Genomic DNA, 14,509 nt, shown 5'->3' with positions numbered 1-14,509 from the left:
CAGTGTCAGAGTAGTTAACAGGTGGAATGCATTAGGCAGTGATGTGGTGGAGGCTGACTCCATACACAGTTTCAAGTGTAGATATGATAGAGCCCAATAGGCTCAGGAACCTGTACACCAGTTGATTGACAGTTGAGAAGCGGGACCAAAGAGCCAGAGCTCAACCTCCGCAAGCACAACTAGGTGAGTACTACGAGAACACCACCACCACACCGCAGGTCAGGCCCCCCCCCCCCACCGTCTCGTAAGGTCGTGCTGCCATTTCCGTGTTGACCAGACGCCTCGGTGAACACGTCGGGACCCCAAACATTGACCTCCCCGACAATTGGTTATCAAGTTATCATTATCACTGATCATTTGACCACTAAATTATCTATTTAGTGGTCAAGGAAGATACCGCCATTAATGTCCAGGTCCTCTTATGACGTGTCAAAGTTTTCAAAATGTCAGACTTAATTTTGACCCACAAAGAGTCGCCTCATAACACTGTCAGTCATAGAATTCACCGGTCAGAAATGTGCAGCTGCACCGGAGGTGTTGCACTCAAGACGGAGGTGTTGCACTCAAGATGGAGGTGTTGCACTCAAGATGCAGGTGTTGCACTCAAGACGGAGGTGTTGCACTCAAGACGCAGGTGAAGGAGTACACCAGAGTACACCTGTGATGCATTAACAACACAGGGAGGCAGAGGAGAGAGTGTGTAATCCGCACCTTGTGGAGTGTAGAGCCAATATTGATCAAGTACAAAGGTTTGCAAGAAGATATTGGTGCCAGAGGTTACAGGCCTCAAGTGTGCACCAGCTATGGTGAGCCATGGGGGATGGGGGATGGGTGGGGAGGGCGAGGGGACGGGAGTGGGGGATGGTGGGGAGGACGAGGGGACGGGTGTGGGGGATGGTGGGAAGGACGCGGGGACGGGAGTGGGGGATGGTGGGGAGGACGCGGGGACGGGAGTCGGGGATGGGTGGGGAGGACGGGGAGACAGGGGAAGGTGGCTGTGGCTCAGCAACGCATGGCCGGGTACAGCTAGTTATTAATATAAATAATAATAATCTTTATTATATGATCGATATTACTTTTCTTGTGGCCTTGTCTTTACTACTCACTGTCTTCATCACTGTAACCATCTCCACTACTCACTGTCTTCAACCCTCTCAAGCACAACTAGGTGAGTACAACTAGTGAGTGTCGCCATGTATGTCGACACCCACCCACCAGTCACCCTGCAGAGTCTGGTGAGGTTACTCCCCCATCCCCTCGTCCTCCCCACCATTACCCACTCCCCTGTCTGATGCATTCCTAAATGATCTGATGTTCCCATCACTGAAAAATAAGAACAATTAAAAAAAAAGAAATGAAAAACAATGAAAAAATAAAAAAAAATAACTATACCCACGAAATGAACGGTATGGTAAACAACACAACTCAATTCCAACGCAATGTTACACAAAATAATTAAATAAAAATAAAAATAAATAAAAATCTCTGAAAATTAAATTAAAAAATGCAATCGGAAACACTGAAATGGAATTGTAAAATATTTAGTGTAGTGTATGTTGCTTTTACGTCCAACAGATGGTGCTGTTTAAAAACAAAAAAACATGTTTTTACCTTTCACAAGTGTAGCATCTATATAGTAGGTATATAAAAACACGCGTGTTGTCGAATGCAACGTTGTGTGAAAATTTCAAAGCAATTGGTAAAGAGATTTCGGAGATTTCCCTCACATGAAAAAGTTTAAAAAAACATGTTTTTACCTGTCACAGACGTGTCATCTATATAGTAGGTATATAAAAACACGCTCGTATTCGAATGGAACATTGTGTCATTCAGAGATTAGTGACTTTGAACAAAAGCAAACATCTACATATGTATATATAGATAATTATCCTATTGTCATGGCCTTTTTAAACTCAGGTTCTCGGGCAGAACTTTCCTCCTCTATCCTCCCCCCTCTCCTGTCCTCTAACCCCTTCCCCCTACCCCCTCCCCCCTCCTGTTCCCCTCCCCTACCCCCTGCTACACGGGCGGTCAGCCAGGCGGGGTCGTGCCGGCGACCATCTCGAAGGGTGGTCCTTGAAAATAGGGTCGTGCCGGTGTCCGTCCTTCAGCGTGGCATGCCGGCCTGCCTCCGCCTGCCTCCGCCTGCCTTCCGCTCTCTCTGTCCACATGCCTGATGTTCTGTCTAACTTCCTTCCGCTCTTTCTGTCTGCCTTCCTGACGGTCTGCCTGGCTATACCCAGGCCTGGTCTGTCTGCCTGTCTGCCGTCCTGGGGGGGGGGAGCACTCTTACTTTCTCTAGTTGCACAAGACTGTTTGTTCTTGTCCTCATTGTTGCTCTTGAGAGTTTCCAACTGTTCTCCACTGTGTGTGTGTGATCGAAGAGGATGTGCTCCAGCTCCCGGCCTCCGCCTCCTAGTCGTTAATCGAATGATTCAACATTGGAGTTGATAGTGTTTAAACCCGTCTATAGGGTTTACCTTCCTGGCCTCCTTCCTTGGTGTGCTTACCTTCAGGTTCTTGCCTATCAGTCAGCATGGGGTGGGGTGAATTATGAGGGGAAAGCACCAAGCCATTACGACTATATAGCACTGGGAAGGGGTCGGGATAAGGATCTGGGATGGGACGGGGGGAAGGAATGGTGCCCAACCACTTAGTGGATAGTCGCGGATTGAACGCCGACCTGCATGAAGCGAGACCGTCGCTTTACCGTCCAGCCCAAGTGGTTGGAACGGGGGTGGGGGTCTAGGTCTATATAACCCGTCTTCTGGCCTTGTTGTATACGGGCTCACCATAGCCCGTGCTACTTGGAACTTGTTCCGAGTAGCTGAATCTATAGCAACAACAACCTTGTTGTACCAGAGGCAGAGACACAGCCAAAGATCACATTCAATCGAAACATATACAGCCACCTACGGGGCTATTCATGCCCGTGCCACCTCTTGTGGCGGCTTAATCTTCATCAATCAGTCACTGTTGGTGTACCTGTGGGGCTATAACTGAACTATCTTGGCGTTCGAGTTTGTTGTCGAGTCTGGACTCAGAGTTGTGGCTGGAGGTGGCTTAATCCCTGGTTGATACCTGGTTGATACCTGGTTGATACCTGGTTGATGGGGTTCTGGGAGTTCTTCTACTCCCCAAGCCCGGCCCGAGGCCAGGCTCGACTTGTGAGAGTTTGGTCCACCAGGCTGTTGCTTGGAGCGGCCCACTGGCCCACATATACCTGGTTGATGGGGTTCTGGGAGTTCTTCCACTCCCCAAGCCCGGCCCGAGGCCAGGCTCGACTTGTGAGAGTTTGGTCCACCAGGCTGTTGCTTGGAGCGGCCCACAGGCCCACATATACCTGGTTGATGGGGTTCTGGGAGTTCTTCCACTCCCCAAGCCCGGCCCGAGGCCAGGCTCGACTTGTGAGAGTTTGGTCCACCAGGCTGTTGCTTGGAGCGGCCCGCAGGCCCACATATACCTGGTTGATGGAGTTCTGGGAGTTCTTCTACTCCCCAAGCCCGGCCCGAGGCCAGGCTCGACTTGTGAGAGTTTGGTCCACCAGGCTGTTGCTGTGAGCGGCCCGCAGGCCCACATATACCTGGTTGATGGGGTTCTGGGAGTTCTTCTACTGCCCAAGCCCGGCCCGAGGCCAGGCTCGACTTGTGATAACTTGGTCCACCAGGCTGTTGCTGTGAGCGGCCCGCAGGCCACCAGGATGTGGAAGCTTCCACATCCTCCCTCCTCGCTGCCCTCCACTTCTTGCCCTTGCTTTTGTGGACGTTTCCACCGTCCACTTGTGTCGTCTCATCCTACTTTCTCTGACTTTAAAGAGGCTGTCCTTGTCCACTTTGTCCCTCAGTATCTTGTATGTTGCTATCATGTCCACTCTCTATCTTCTCTAACATGGTTACGACTTCCAGGTTCCCTTAATCTATGCTCATAGCTTACTCCTCATAGCTCTGGCAATGATCTTGGCTCACCTCTGTACTTTGTCAAGTTTGGTTGTATGGTTCACAAGGTACGGGTTCCAGGCCGCTGCTGCGTGTTCCAGTACTGGTCTGAAGAGGGCTCTGTATGCCACCTTGAAAGAGCCCTCGTTTACCATTCTGAAAACCGTTTCAATCTTCGAGAGCGTCTCGCATGCTGCTGATGTTAGCTTGGTTATGTGTGGCCCGTCGACCAAGTCAGACCAACCTTCCCAAATGGTCGACTTGACTTAGCTCGTCTCCAGCCAGTTATGAGCAATTAGTGCCGCCCCAACCACCAGTCCTCTCAAACCAGCCTGGCCTCCTAAGGCGCCCCAACGTTAAGAAACTGTCCTACTAAAGTGCCCTACGACATCCTAACCTACCAGAGGACCCAAAACAGAAAACGGGACAGTACGTCAAGTTCGGGAACCGCTGCCATTTTCTAGTACGACAATTTTTGGCTTTATGTGACGCATACGTCCGAAAGGTGACGTGCAGCTGTCTAACTCCCAGGTACCTATTTACTGCTAGGTAACAGGGGCATCAGGGTGAAAGAAACTCTGCCCATTTGTCTCTGCCGGCGCCTGGAATCCAACTCGGGCCACAGGATTACGAGTCCCGCGACCTGTCCACTCAGCTACCAAACCCCCTGTAATTACCTAAGTGTAATTACCTAAGTGTAGTTACAGGATGAGAGCTACGCTCGTGGTGTCCCGTCTTCCAGCACTCTTTGTCATATAACGCTTTGAAACTACTGACGGTCTTGGCCTCCACCACCTCTCTTAACCCAGCCGTCTACCACTCCCTGTGTGTGTTTATATATATATATATATATATATATATATATATATATATATATATATATATATATATATATATATATATATATATATATATATATATATATATATATATATATATATATATATATATATATATATATATATATATATGCAGAATAACCACATATGAAAAATAGAAAATGCTTAACACGTTTTCGGCTAATTCGCCTTCATCAGAGCAAAGTAGAATGGATTCTACTTTGCTCTGATGAAGGCGAATTAGCCGAAAACGCGTTAAGCATTTTCTATTTTTCATATGTGGTTATTCTGCATACTTGGATCAGTGTTTTTGTGATCATTGTTGCATATATATATATATATATATATATATATATATATATATATATATATATATATATATATATATATATATATATATATATATATATATATATATATATATATATATATATGTCGTACCTAATAGCCAGAACGCACTTCTCAGCCTACTATTCAAGGCCCGATTTGCCTTATAAGCCAAGTTTTCATGAATTAATGTTTTTTCGTCTACCTAACCTACCTAACCTAACCTAACCTAGCTTTTTTTGGCTACCTAACCTAACCTTACCTATAAATATAGATTAGGTTAGGTTAGGTAGGGTTGGTTAGGTTCGGTCATATATCTACGTTAATTTTAACTCCAATAAAAAAAAATTGACCTCATACATAGAGAAAAGGGTTGCTTTATCATTTCATAAGAAAAAAATTATAGTAAATATATTAATTCAGGAAAACTTGGCTTATTAGGCAAATCGGGCCTTGCATAGTAGGCTGAGAAGTGAGTTCTGGCTACTAGGTACGACATATATATATATATATATACAGGGTGTCCCAAGATGGGGACTGAGTATGCAAGTACTCACCATGACGGTGCGCTGCTGGTGAGTAGGTAGGGAGGCAGGGAGGCAGGGAGGAAGGGTGGTAGGGAGGGATGTACCTAGGTAGGTGGGGAGGTAGTTAGGTAGGCAGGTAGGGAGGGAGGCAGGTAGGCAGGCAGGGAGGGAGGCAAGGCTGGACCTTCACTACCACTGACTCACAACACACTGACCACAACCAAAAATCTTCTTGAGTTTTATATTCGGTTCCTCCTCCCCCTTTCCCCCCTCCCCCCCCCCCCTCCCTCCTCTTCCATCCACCTCCTGGCATGATATTATCTACCTATTCCTGTGAGTTCCTTTCCACCAATGCCTCTCCCTCACTGAGGTTCCCGCCCAGGCTAGTCTCACCTATTCTCACCTCACAACCCTATTCCCCTCCCCTATCAGTAGGTGGCCCCAGCACCTAGGAGGACCTGGTGGTAGGGGCGCCTGGGCCTCCACCACAGGTCACACACATGTACCCATGGTCCCTACGAGGGCGTGGGCGTGATAAGGGCAGCGTGGGGCATACATCATGCACTGTCTCTTACCTCAGGTACAATGCCCCGGATGGGCTTCGTGTAGGGGGGGCGGGGTGTGCTGTGTGTGGGGGAAGGGGAGGGAGGTGTGTGTACTCACCTAGTTGTACTCACCTAGTTGTGCTTGCGGGGGTTGAGATCTGGCTCTTTGGTCCCGCCTCTCAACTGTCAATCAACAGGTATACAGGTTCCTGAGCCTACTGGGCTCTGTCATATCTACACTTGAAACTGTGTATGGAGTCAGCCTCCACCACATCACCCCCTAATGCATTCCTAATAGACACCCCCTAATGTGTGTGTGTGTGCACATGTATGAATAGGGAGTGTTGGTCCACCCATGTTGGGCAGAGTTTCTTTCACCCTATGCCCCTGTTACCTAGCAGTAAAATAGGTACCTGGGTGTTAGTCAGCTGTCACGGGCTGCTTCCTGGGGGTGGAGTCCTGGTCGAAGACCGGGCCGCGGGGACACTAAAGCCCCGAAATCATCTCAAGATAACCTCAAGATAACCTCAAGATAACCTTAAGATAACCTTAAGATAACCTTAAGATAACCCCCACCTATTGACAACGCAGTAATGCTGATTTGTTTTCCAAGCTGGAGAACTGCCTTAAGGGACCCAAGAGCTAAAGCTCAACCCCCGCAAGCACAACTAGGTGAGTACGTCTAAGTGAGCACACAGAGCAGTTCTAGGACTGGTGCAGCTTCTGACGTGTCAATCTGGCTGCTTGACTTAAACTTAGCAAATGCCAGGTGATGAGATCTTGGACCACAGAAAGAGTAGAAGATGATGGGAAGACAACTCCTCGAGGCATTAAAGAACAACATATCAGTGAAAACCAAACCTACGTCAGACCAACTGCAGCACATGAAGCCCCAGTGTAATACACCCACCTGAAAATACCCAACCCAAAATTAAAGTCCAATGATGTGCTACAAAGATGGTTCCTGAACCAAGAGGACCAAGCTGTGAGGAAAGACAGGGACCTACACCTCACTACCGCGGAGAAAGAGAACCACAAGATGAGACATGATTACGATATACAAAATAATACATAGTCGAGGCTTCAAAATCAACCTTAACAAGCAACAAGAATGCATTATAACAGGTGACAAGAGACGGAAACTCGGGGCCGGGGCCAAGGAGCTGCAGCTCACCCTACACGCACATAAAGGTGAGAAGATATAGGTGAGTACACACAGACTCACCACACAAAGGTACTCATGATAACGTCAAGAGACTCAAACACAGATAAACAGAGGAATAAGAGACACAGATAAACAGAGGAATAAGAGACACAGATAAACAGGGGAATAAGAGACTCAGATAAACAGTGGAATAAGAGACACAGATAAACAGAGGAATAAGAGACACAGATAAACAGTGGAATAAGAGACACAGATAAACAGTGGAATAAGAGAGACAGATAAACAGAGGAATAAGAGACACAGATAAACAGTGGAATAAGAGACACAGATAAACAGAGGAATAAGAGACACAGATAAACAGAGGAATAAGAGACACAGATAAACAGAGGAATAAGAGACACAGATAAACAGAGGAATAAGAGACACAGATAAACAGTGGAATAAGAGACACAGATAAACAGAGGAATAAGAGACACAGATAAACAGAGGAATAAGAGACACAGATAAACAGAGGAATAAGAGACACAGATAAACAGAGGAATAAGAGACACAGATAAACAGAGGAATAAGAGACACAGATAAACAGAGGAATAAGAGACACAGATAAACAGAGGAATAAGAGACACAGATAAACAGAGGAATAAGAGACACAGATAAACAGAGGAATAAGAGACACAGATAAACAGAGGAATAAGAGACACAGATAAACAGGGGAATAAGAGACACAGATAAACAGGGGAATAAGAGACACAGATAAACAGAGGAATAAGATCCAATCAGCAACAGAAAACGTGGCCTGTGGAAGTCAAGGATAATCTACGTAAAGTTGTGATGAAGCCAAGCAGCCATTAGCGTGGGAAACAGGTGTGGAGGCGTGGGAAACAGGTGTGGAGGCGTGGGAAACAGGTGTGGAGGCGTGGGAAACAGGTGTGGAGGCGTGGGAAACAGGTGTGGAGGCGTGGGAAACAGGTGTGGAGGCGTGGGAAACAGGTGTGGAGGCGTGGGAAACAGGTGTGGAGGCGTGGGAAACAGGTGTGGAGGCGTGGGAAACAGGTGTGGAGGCGTGGGAAACAGGTATGGAGGCGTGGGAAACAGGTGTGGAGGCGTGGGAAACAGGTGTGGAGGCGTGGGAAACAGGTATGGAGGCGTGGGAAACAGGTGTGGAGGCGAGGGAAACAGGTGTGGAGGCGTGGGAAACAGGTGTGGAGGCGTGGGAAACAGGTGTGGAGGCGTGGGAAACAGGTGTGGAGGCGAGGGAAACAGGTGTGGAGGCGTGGGAAACAGGTGTGGAGGCGTGGGAAACAGGTATGGAGGCGTGGGAAACAGGTGTGGAGGCGAGGGAAACAGGTGTGGAGGCGTGGGAAACAGGTGTGGAGGCGTGGGAAACAGGTGTGGAGGCGTGGGAAACAGGTGTGGAGGCGTGGGAAACAGATGTGGAGGCCGTGGGAAACAGGTGTGGAAGCGTGGGAAACAGGTGTGGAGGCGTGGGAAACAGGTGTGGAGGCCGTGGGAAACAGGTGTGGAGGCGTGGGAAACAGGTGTGGAGGCGTGGGAAACAGGTGTGGAGGCGTGGGAAACAGATGTGGAGGCCGTGGGAAACAGGTGTGGAGGCGTGGGAAACAGGTGTGGAGGCGTGGGAAACAGGTGTGGAGGCGTGGGAAACAGGTGTGGAGGCGTGGGAAACAGGTGTGGAAGCCGTGGGACCACGGGCGACCTACACAAAAATGTCCCACTGGAGAGCCGGAATAAGTCTACATAAAGACTTTATCCTCGTTGGGTCGAGGTGGTCGAGGGTCACTCGAAGGTCAAGGTCGACCTGTGGACCCAGCAAGTGTACCCTCACCACACACACACACACACGCGCGTGTGGCGCTGGTGGCTGAGTGGACAGCACGTTCGCTGGATACGTACTCCTGTGGACCGGGGTTCAATTCCCGGCGCCGTCGGAAACAAAAATGGGCAGAGTTTCTTTCACCCTGTTGTTCCTGTTCACCTAGCAGTAAATAGGTACTTGGGAGTTAGACAGCTGCTACGGGCTGCTTCCTGTGTGTGTGTGTGTGTGTGTGTGTGTGTGTGTGTGTGTGTGTGTGTGTGTGTGTGTGTGTGTGTGTGTGTGTGTGTGTGTGTGTGTGTGTGTGTGTGTGTGTGTGTGTGTGTGTGTGTGTGTGTGTGTGTTAGAGAGAAATATATGTAGTAGATATAATAGAAAAAGAAATAGATTGGACAGAAAGGCGGGGTCCAAGAGCTAATAGCTCGTTCATGCAGACGCAAATAGTAAATACACACACTACAAATTATGTGAAAAAGTTTAAATAATTCTGATAAAAGAAACAGGGGCCAGAGTCACGAAGCAGTTACGCAAGCACTTACGAACGTGTCCATCTTTCCTCAATCTTTGACGGCTTTGGTTACATTTATTAAACAGTTTACAAGCGTGAAAACTTGCCAATCAACTGTTGTTATTGTTATAAACAGCCTCCTGGTGCTTCGGGGCTCATTAACTGTTTAATAATTATAAACAAAGCCACCAAAGATTGAGAAAAAATGTACAGGTTCGTAAGTGCTTGCGTAACTGTTTCGTGAATCTGGTCCCAGACCTAAGAGAGAGAAAACTATCACCTGAGGACCACATGAAGAACGTTGAACACAGTGAACAATAACATTCACCTGTCGAAGGATCGGTAATGCCCAACCTGGAGGAGGACTTGAGGTTTTAAGAGGACGGGTTGCAGGCTCAACATGATCAACGAGGAAAGACTAACGTAAAGTCTAGAGGCAGCAAGTCCAAGTTATCTACTACCTTCAACGTAGGCCTCGTAGCCTGGTGGATAGCGCGCAGGACTCGTAATTCTGTGGCGCGGGTTCGATTCCCGCACGAGGCAGAAACAAATGGGCAAAGTTTCTTTCACCCTGAATGCCCCTGTTACCTAGCAGTAAATAGGTACCTGGGTGTTAGTCAGCTGTCACGGGCTGCTTCCTGGGGGTGGAGGCCTGGTCGAGGACCGGGCCGCGGGGACACTAAAGCCCCGAAATCATCTCAAGATATCCTCAAGATAGCATCATGTTGCATTGTCAATGAAAGTCTTGCAGGTTCGCAGGGACTTCACGAAGAACTCCCTTTGTTCACGGCTCAGTACTGCTCCTCACGTAGGTTTATGAGCCCTGGCAGCGTCCTCCCTGGCCAGGACAGAGGCAGGGGACCACGGGGTTCGAAGCTTCAGTGCTTGAGAACATCATGCAAATACGCGTTGCCTCAGATGCTAATCTTTGAACGTTAGTGTGAACCCTGGCTCGTTGTCACCTGGGTGGGAGGGTGACGCAGGGAACGTTCCGTAAGAGCTCCAGCTGGTGAACGGTCTTAGAGTAATGCAATCACTCATCTCTCTCACTTTTACCGCATTTAAATGTACAATTTTGAAGCGAATTACCTTTAACAACGTCTAAGTCTGTAACCAGACCCGGAGCCGGTCGGTCGAGCGGACAGCACGCTGGACTTGTAATCCTGTGGTCCCGGATTCGATCCCAGGCGCCGGCGAGAAACAACGGGCAGTTTCTTTCACCCTATGCCCCTGTTACCTAGCAGTAAAATAGGTACCTGGGTGTTAGTCAGCTGTCACAGGCTGCTTCCTGGGGGTGGAGGCCTGGTCGAGGACCGGGCCGCGGGGGACACTAAAAAGCCCCGAAATCATGTCAAGATAATCTCAAGATAGACCCATTTACTGACGGCTCTGGCGCGGACAAAGCTCTTTCTGACGTCCCTGTGGCTCATTTGCATCTCGAAGCTTGCATCCATGACCCCCTCGTTCTGCTGTTGCTAGTCCTGAAGCAACAAGACGCTTCTTCTTGCTCACTAGTTCAGCTAGTAAGCTGAACTAGTGAGCTTCACCACACCTGCTTACTAGTTCAGTTGAGAGGTTCCTGTCGCTACCTTGTCCTCTGCTTCGATTCACATGAAGACTAAAGCCATTCTTTTCTAAACACCTGTTGATCAGACACGTGTTTTGCTAGTAATTAGGTACTCCATACTGGTAACACGTGTATGAATACACGCTGGCTCCCTGTCCCCCGACAGGAAGGAAATAAGAAAAAAATAGTAATGATGCTGTTCTTTCAACGACTGTTCTTCCTGTTCTTTCTGGTAACATAACTAAACCTGCGCAGAGACGTAATCAGACTTGCGCAGTGACATACATCTATTTTGCGAACAAATTTAGAAATACTTAAGTTTCTGATAAAAAGTCACTTTAGTAATGTAGAGAATAAGTCGCAATAAAGTGATATTTATTGCTAATTTCTGCTTCCATAGTTAAACAATTTACGCGTCCTTGATAGTTACTCAAACCACGCAGATAATTATCTAGATACTTGTGATGGTCTGAAAGCATATTACGGGTTATCTTGAGATGATTTCGGGGCTTTTTAGTGTCCCCGCGGCCTGGTCCTCGACCAGGCCTCCACTCCCAGGAAGCAGCCCGTGACAGCTGACTAACACCCAGGTACCTATCTTACTGCTAGGTAACAGGGGCATAGGGTGAAAGAAACTCTGCCCATTGTTTCTCGCCGGCGCCGGGGATCGAACCCGGGACCACAGGATCACAAGTCCAGCGTGCTGTCCGCTCGGCCGACCGGCTCCCCAGAAATCGGTTCACCAAAGGTTCACCAAAGGGTTCACCAAAGTCCTCGTGTAAACTGGGAAGTGAATCTTTTTCATAAACAGAGATTATTTTCATGTTATAACTTTACTATAATAAAAATCATTGGTTTAAAATAAAATAAAAGTTTACGCTGGAAACGTTTTCGTTGAGGAATTTGCTTTTCTGCAAACGGAATTCGAGGGTACACTGAAATAGTTTTCGATTTCTATACGTCATTATCGTCAATAATACATTGTATTAAAACGTAACCAAATGTAATGAAACCTAAGCCTAATCAATCCTTAACCTAACCACGGACAGAGAGAGAGAGAGAGAGAGAGAGAGAGAGAGAGAGAGAGAGAGAGAGAGAGAGAGAGAGAGAGAGAGAGAGAGAGAGAGAGAGAGAGAGAGAGAGAGAAGATAATAGCATAAATTATGTAATCGTCCCTCAAGATAACCTCATACCCTCAAAATAACCTCAAGATAACCTTATACCCTCAAGATAACCTCAAAATAACCTCAAGATAACCTCAAAATAACCTCAAGATAACCTCAAGGTAACCTCAAAATAACCTCAAGATAACCTCAAAATAACCTCAAAATAACCTCAAGATAACCTCAAAATAACCTCAAAATAACCTCAAGATAACCTCAAAATAACCTCAAAATAACCTCAAGATAACCTCAAAATAACCTCAAGTTAACCTCAAGATAACCTCATAACCTCAAGATAACCTCAAAATAACCTCAAGTTAACCTCAAGATAACCTCATACCCTCAAGATAACCGTCCCCCTTCCTGATCCCCACCCCTGAGGACAGGTTGGCCCCAACCGTCACTACCTGAAGTAGGGACAAGTGGCTACTTGAATTCAAGAGAGTCAAGTGTAAAGTAAGGGATGAGAGTGGTGGGGCCAGCAGACCAGCCCTGAGGGACAACACTAGACAGGACCCCACAGTGGAATCACATATAATTCACCTGAACAGTTAACAACAGTTTTAAACATAAGTTGTTCGTTAGATAACAAGTAGATGATTAAACTGTTTAACGGAAAGGAAACGTAATCGAACTGCGCAGTGAACAAGCAGATAAACTGCGCAGTGAACACAAACTGCGCAGTGAACAAGCAGATAAACTGCGCAGAGAACACAAACTGCGCAGAGAACACAAACTGCGCAGTGAACACAAACTGCGCAGTGAACACAAACTGCGCAGTGAACAAGCAGATAAACTGCGCAGTGAACACAAACTGCGCAGTGAACAAGCAGATAAACTGCGCAGTGAACAAGCTGATAAACTGCGCAGAGAACACAAACTGCGCAGTGAACACAAACTGCGCAGTGAACAAGCAGATAAACTGCGCAGAGAACACAAACTGCGCAGTGAACAAGCAGATAAACTGCGCAGAGAACATAAACTGCGCAGTGAACAAGCAGATAAACTGCGCAGAGAACACAAACTGCGCAGTGAACAAGCAGATAAACTGCGCAGTGAACAAGCAGATAAACTGCGCAGTGAACAACTGCGCAGTTTAATGGGAAAATGGTCAAAATAGACAAGTTGGGGAGGTGAGATGCCTTACCCCCAGGTTCACCCCTCCATCTGGGGGGGGGGACTAGGGGGGGTTGGGGTAAGGGAGGTTGTTGTTGTTGTTGTTGTTGTTGTTGTTGTTGTTAGATTCAGCTACTCGGAAGAAGTTCCAAGTAGCACGGGCTATGGTGAGCCCGTAGTGGGGATGTGTTGAGAGGGGGAAAGATGGTGTTGAGGGAGGGAGGGAGGGAAAAGTGGATGGGTAGGGAGAGGTGGTGTTGATGCGAGGGGGGGGGGTGATGGTGTAATGGGGGGGGTACTAACTACGCCATAAGAGGTAAAGTGCGTCATTATCAATATTTCATGATGAAATGCCGAGAAAACAGGAATGGGCAAGCAAAAAATCACACACACACACACACACACACACACACACTTTTTTAGTGTCAGAGTGGTTGACAAATGGAATGCATTAGGGGGTGATGTGGTGGAGGCTGACTCCATACACAGTTTCAAGTGTAGATATGATAGAGCCCAATAGGCTCAGGAATCTGTACACCAGTTGATTGACGGTTGAGAGGCGGGACCAAAGAGCCAGAGCTCAACCCCCGCAAACACAACTAGGTGAGTACACACACACACACACACACAGTGTATGTGTGTAAGAGTACCTAAGCAACAGGAGACAACGAGTCAGTGTGAGGGGTGAGGTCTCAGATTGGCGAGACGTTACGAGTGGAGTACCGCAGGGGTCAGTCCTTGGACCTATACTGTTTCTGGTATATGTAAATGATCTTCCAGAGGGTATAGACTCGTTTCTCTCAATGTTTGCCGACGATGCAAAAATTATGAGGAGGATTCAAACAGAGGATGATAGTACGAGGCTACAAGATGACCTGGATAGACTGAGTGAATGGTCCAACAGATGGCTACTAAAGTTCAACCCGAGTAAATGTAAGGTAATGAAACTAGGCGGTGGAAACAGGAGGCCAGACACAGGATGCAGA

At 47.6% G+C, this 14,509-nt stretch overlaps 3 protein-coding genes across 3 annotated transcripts in view; 1 reads left to right on the top strand and 2 right to left on the bottom strand.

Moving 5' to 3' along the window:
* The window catches only part of LOC123757306 (chitotriosidase-1), a 42,375-nt gene extending 36,546 nt beyond the window's left edge, over positions 1-5,829 (bottom strand). The window contains exon 1 of the mRNA XM_069323603.1: positions 5,659-5,829. Coding sequence (XP_069179704.1) covers positions 5,659-5,661 — 3 coding nt within the window. The 5' untranslated portion in view covers positions 5,662-5,829. The remainder of the gene's footprint in view (positions 1-5,658) is intronic.
* Positions 5,830-8,143: 2,314 nt separating this feature from the next.
* Positions 8,144-10,079, bottom strand: LOC138364559 (uncharacterized). The gene is made up of 2 exons (XM_069324219.1): positions 10,032-10,079; positions 8,144-9,052 (listed from the first exon to the last, which is right to left on the bottom strand). Exons 1-2 carry the CDS (start codon positions 10,077-10,079, stop codon positions 8,144-8,146), a joined length of 957 nt encoding a protein of 318 aa, XP_069180320.1.
* On the top strand, positions 10,078-13,527 carry LOC138364558 (golgin subfamily A member 6-like protein 1). The gene is made up of 2 exons (XM_069324218.1): positions 10,078-10,100; positions 13,050-13,527. Exons 1-2 carry the CDS (start codon positions 10,078-10,080, stop codon positions 13,525-13,527), a joined length of 501 nt encoding a protein of 166 aa, XP_069180319.1.
* The last annotated feature ends 982 nt before the right edge of the window (positions 13,528-14,509 follow it).

The sequence above is a fragment of the Procambarus clarkii genome, chromosome 13 (assembly GCF_040958095.1).
Source record: "Procambarus clarkii isolate CNS0578487 chromosome 13, FALCON_Pclarkii_2.0, whole genome shotgun sequence".
NCBI classification, from domain to species: Eukaryota; Metazoa; Arthropoda; class Malacostraca; order Decapoda; family Cambaridae; genus Procambarus; species Procambarus clarkii.
Note: the sequence above shows the minus strand (reverse complement) of the source record. Positions and strands in the feature narration are given on the sequence as shown.

Excerpts from the sequence above, each read along its gene's own strand:
- LOC138364558 (XM_069324218.1), top strand. The coding sequence starts at position 10,078 with ATGATCAACGAGGAAAGACTAAC. Across the intron at positions 10,101-13,049 it reads ATCAACGAGGAAAGACTAAC|TGAACAAGCAGATAAACTGC; the intron begins GTAAAGTCTAGA and ends CGAACTGCGCAG.
- LOC138364559 (XM_069324219.1), bottom strand. The coding sequence starts at position 10,079 with ATGTTGAGCCTGCAACCCGTCCTCTTAAAACCTCAAGTCCTCCTCCAG. Across the intron at positions 9,053-10,031 it reads AACCTCAAGTCCTCCTCCAG|GTCGCCCGTGGTCCCACGGC; the intron begins GTTGGGCATTAC and ends ATTTTTGTGTAG.